At 36.7% G+C, this 3,428-nt stretch overlaps 1 protein-coding gene across 1 annotated transcript; it reads right to left on the bottom strand.

Moving 5' to 3' along the window:
* Positions 1-218: 218 nt before the first annotated feature.
* LOC113706133 (inositol-tetrakisphosphate 1-kinase 1-like) lies at positions 219-2,948 on the bottom strand. The gene is made up of 3 exons (XM_027228023.1): positions 2,801-2,948; positions 1,062-1,183; positions 219-839 (listed from the first exon to the last, which is right to left on the bottom strand). The coding sequence occupies exons 1-3, from the start codon at positions 2,946-2,948 to the stop codon at positions 219-221; spliced, it is 891 nt and encodes a 296-aa protein (XP_027083824.1).
* Between the last annotated feature and the right edge of the window lie 480 nt (positions 2,949-3,428).

The raw sequence follows: 3,428 nt of genomic DNA, 5'->3' as shown, positions 1-3,428 counted from the left end.
CTAAACTATTGCGAGGTGCCGGTTTTGTTCACTAAACTTTTTTATTAGTCAAAAATATCACTGAACTAGTAAATCTGTACCGTTTTGATCACTCCGTGTACTTATGTCGTTAGGAGAGACGAAAAGTAACTTTTTGATGGGCAATTTTGTCTGCACAGCTTTTTCCTTGAAGCTCTCCAACATAAATTGCTCTCAAATGTGTCAGACAACTCGTAAGTTCAATATGAATATGTTACTTCCAGAATATCAATGACAGTCTTATAGGAGGGCATCTTAGCATAACCGAGAAAGTAGTTAATATCAATGACAAGGTACCGATTCCCAGATCGACTGTCCCTGATTATGTCAAAGTTGAAGAGATGCAAGCCCAAGGCATTCCTCAAGGCCTTGGCCAAGCAGGTAAGGAAACTCACCGGAGACATTTGTGCGGTTGCCTCCTCCTCTTTCACATCCTCCTGCTGCTGCTCATCATTGTTCTTAGAAGACGAAGAAAAAGATGCGGCGGCGGCGGTAAGATTTGAAACTTGGGAATAGGTCAACAGATTGCGGTGGGAGGCCTCTAATCTTCCCAATGGTTTGTCGTCATCGTCATCCATGAGGTTGTTTGGTAAAGACCTCCGTTTGACACATTGCACGTAGTTCCCAACAACATAGACTTTGAAGACGCCGCCGCCATGGTTCACAAACTTTTGCAGTACAAATAATGCCTCTTCCTCCTCCTCCTTTAGTTGCTTCAATCCTTGCTGATTGAAGACCAAGGACATCCGGTGAGAGCTGGCAATGCCATCGGCGAGCAAAGGTTTCGTGATCACCGAAAACTCGAGAGGGCTAGGCAATCCCTATCCTCGGAGATGTTAGGAATCTGGGACCAATACCTAGTGAGGGATTCTGAAAGAGCAAGAAGAGGAGGAGGAGGAGTCGGATTCGTCAGACTGGAATTCAATTGGTTCCCGTAGGTGTAAGTCGTTGGACTAGAGCTTATGCCTAACAGGAGCTTGGACTATTTGATTTTCGGTCTGATTTTCTTTCTCTAATCTTTAGGAGAATTAAAGATGGCTTACAAAAATAACAAAGAATCTACTGATAATACCACATCCTGCCTGCAGATCAGAGTAGAAAAAAGTTGCTTGCTTGGAAAAATCACTTTGAAATTGCCCTGGGAATATCAAGAGGACTTCTTTATCTTCACCAAAACTCCAGATTAAGAATTATCCATAGGGATCTCAAGGCTAGCAACGTTTTGCTACATAGTGAGTTGAATCCAAAAATTTCTAACTTCAGTATTGCTAAAAGTTTTGGAGGAAATCAGACAGAAGGCAAGACAAGAACGGTGATAGAAACATAGTAAGCACTGACAACCACTTGCCCTGGATTTGTGAAGTGGCAATTTCTTCTGATTTAAAAAATGAGTGGCTGGAATGACCAAAACGGCATAAATAGATGAAATTGTCTCTCAAAAAATTACTTTTCGTTTCTTCTAATGGCATAAATAGATATAATGACCACAACGGTATAAATTTACTAGTTCAGTAACATTTTTTGCTAATAAAAAAATTTAATGACCAAAATCGGCACCTCGCAATGGTTTAGTGACATTTTGCACAATTTGCTCGTGATTTATTGTATGATTTAGGATATATAGCAAAGCATCTCCTTCTCGATAGGGGTTACAATCATGAAACATCAATTTTTGAGTTAGTTGCAATGATATACAACAATTAACATGCTAATTTAGAGGAAGTACTAAAGCATCTTAATCCACTCAATTCAAGAAAATAATTAAAAATAATGAAGTACATACTTTAAATTTGTAGCTAAATAGTTTTAAGCAGATAGTTAAATATATTGGCATATCCAATGAAGTGAAAAAATTACCTAAATGGAATCGTTTGAAAATTTCCAAAACTAATAGTTAAAATAACAACAGAAGTAGATGCAATCTATAAATGAAAAAATTTATAATGATAAACTTATTTTAAACCACAAATAACAATTAACAAATGTGATTTCCTTCCTATCAAACATGTCTAACATGGACAATTGAATTGAACACTAAAAAATTATCGCACATACAACCTACAAAATTACAAATTTCTTACAACGAAAAAGTAAATTGGTTAAAGAAAACATATCTATTGAGAAAAAGGTGTTGCAAAATAGGGAAGAGAAGTAACTAATGTAGAAACATCTGAATTCAATAGGCTGCATGATTGTGGTGTAACAAAACTGTAAGTAAATGAAATGAATTTGAACATGAGGTTTACTATGGTAACAGATAAGAAACCAAACTTATCTACAAATTGGCATTAATTGTCTTACATCTATATATCATAAGTTTGTAAATAACTGATGAGAAAGGTTTTAGGAAATTAAGAAACTTGGATGTTATACAATTAAATGATTAGAAGGGTTTTGATGTAATTTCACTAAAACACAAGCTGAATTCAGTTGTTCCCATGTTCAATTGGCTATTGAACACTATTACATGTCAAAGTTGCCTCTAACTTTAAATATCTGAAAGGACATTTAAGTAATTACAACGAAACCAAATTAGCCATAATAACTTGTATTCAATACTTCAATTGCACTTCAAATACTTTCACGTTCCTAAAATAGCCCCACCCTTGCGGTTGAAATTCAAAAACCATCTTTGTCCTAAACTCATTCTTATATAGTATACTAGAGGGGAGTGCTCGCGCATCGCGCGAGTGTTTGGTGCCTATAATTAGAGAGATAATTTGAGAAGAAATAGTTAAAGAAGCTGGAGTTTGATATTTTATGTAAAACGTGTTTGCTGTACAAATGTTAAATGGCATATCCAGGGCATGGTGCGGAGAAGCAGCCGGCACCGGCGATGGTGTCATAGAAGTAAGCGCTCTTGTCGAAAGGAGTAAGGACTCAATGCCCAAAGTCAACTGCTGGTGGTTCAGGAAATTAATCAGATTCATCCTACATAAAGTAAAAAGCACCAATACAAAAGTGTGTAAACTATAAAAACAAGTCAAAATGAATAAGCTTACCTTATAATCAATTAGCAGTGACTACAGTTATCTCAAGGCAAAGAGGAGCTCATCAAGGCTAATAAGAATGGCTAACCTCAATTGTGGTAGAACCTTCCTTTTTCAGTTGAGGACTAATTTGCTTAGCCAGCATAGGAAGAAAGGCAGGTAGCCGTATTCCCATTAAAGGGATATTCTCTGTTGGCTACTAATTCAGCAAGAAGGTTCACTATGTCACTAAAAGAAAAAGAAATAGTTTGTTGTAGGAATTTCTGACCTCTCAACAGTAAATTAGTCGCTTAGTTTTCTAAGAAAGCAAATAGCTAGCACATCTCTTCCCTCGTCAAGCAAACCATTCATTTTCTCTAACAAAACGAGCGAGAAAAATGCTTGAAAGCAAAAAACTCTATAAGATCCCAGTCGTTCTCC

Source organism: Coffea arabica, chromosome 8c (genome assembly GCF_036785885.1).
Source record: "Coffea arabica cultivar ET-39 chromosome 8c, Coffea Arabica ET-39 HiFi, whole genome shotgun sequence".
NCBI classification, from domain to species: domain Eukaryota; kingdom Viridiplantae; phylum Streptophyta; class Magnoliopsida; order Gentianales; family Rubiaceae; genus Coffea; species Coffea arabica.
Note: the sequence above shows the minus strand (reverse complement) of the source record. Positions and strands in the feature narration are given on the sequence as shown.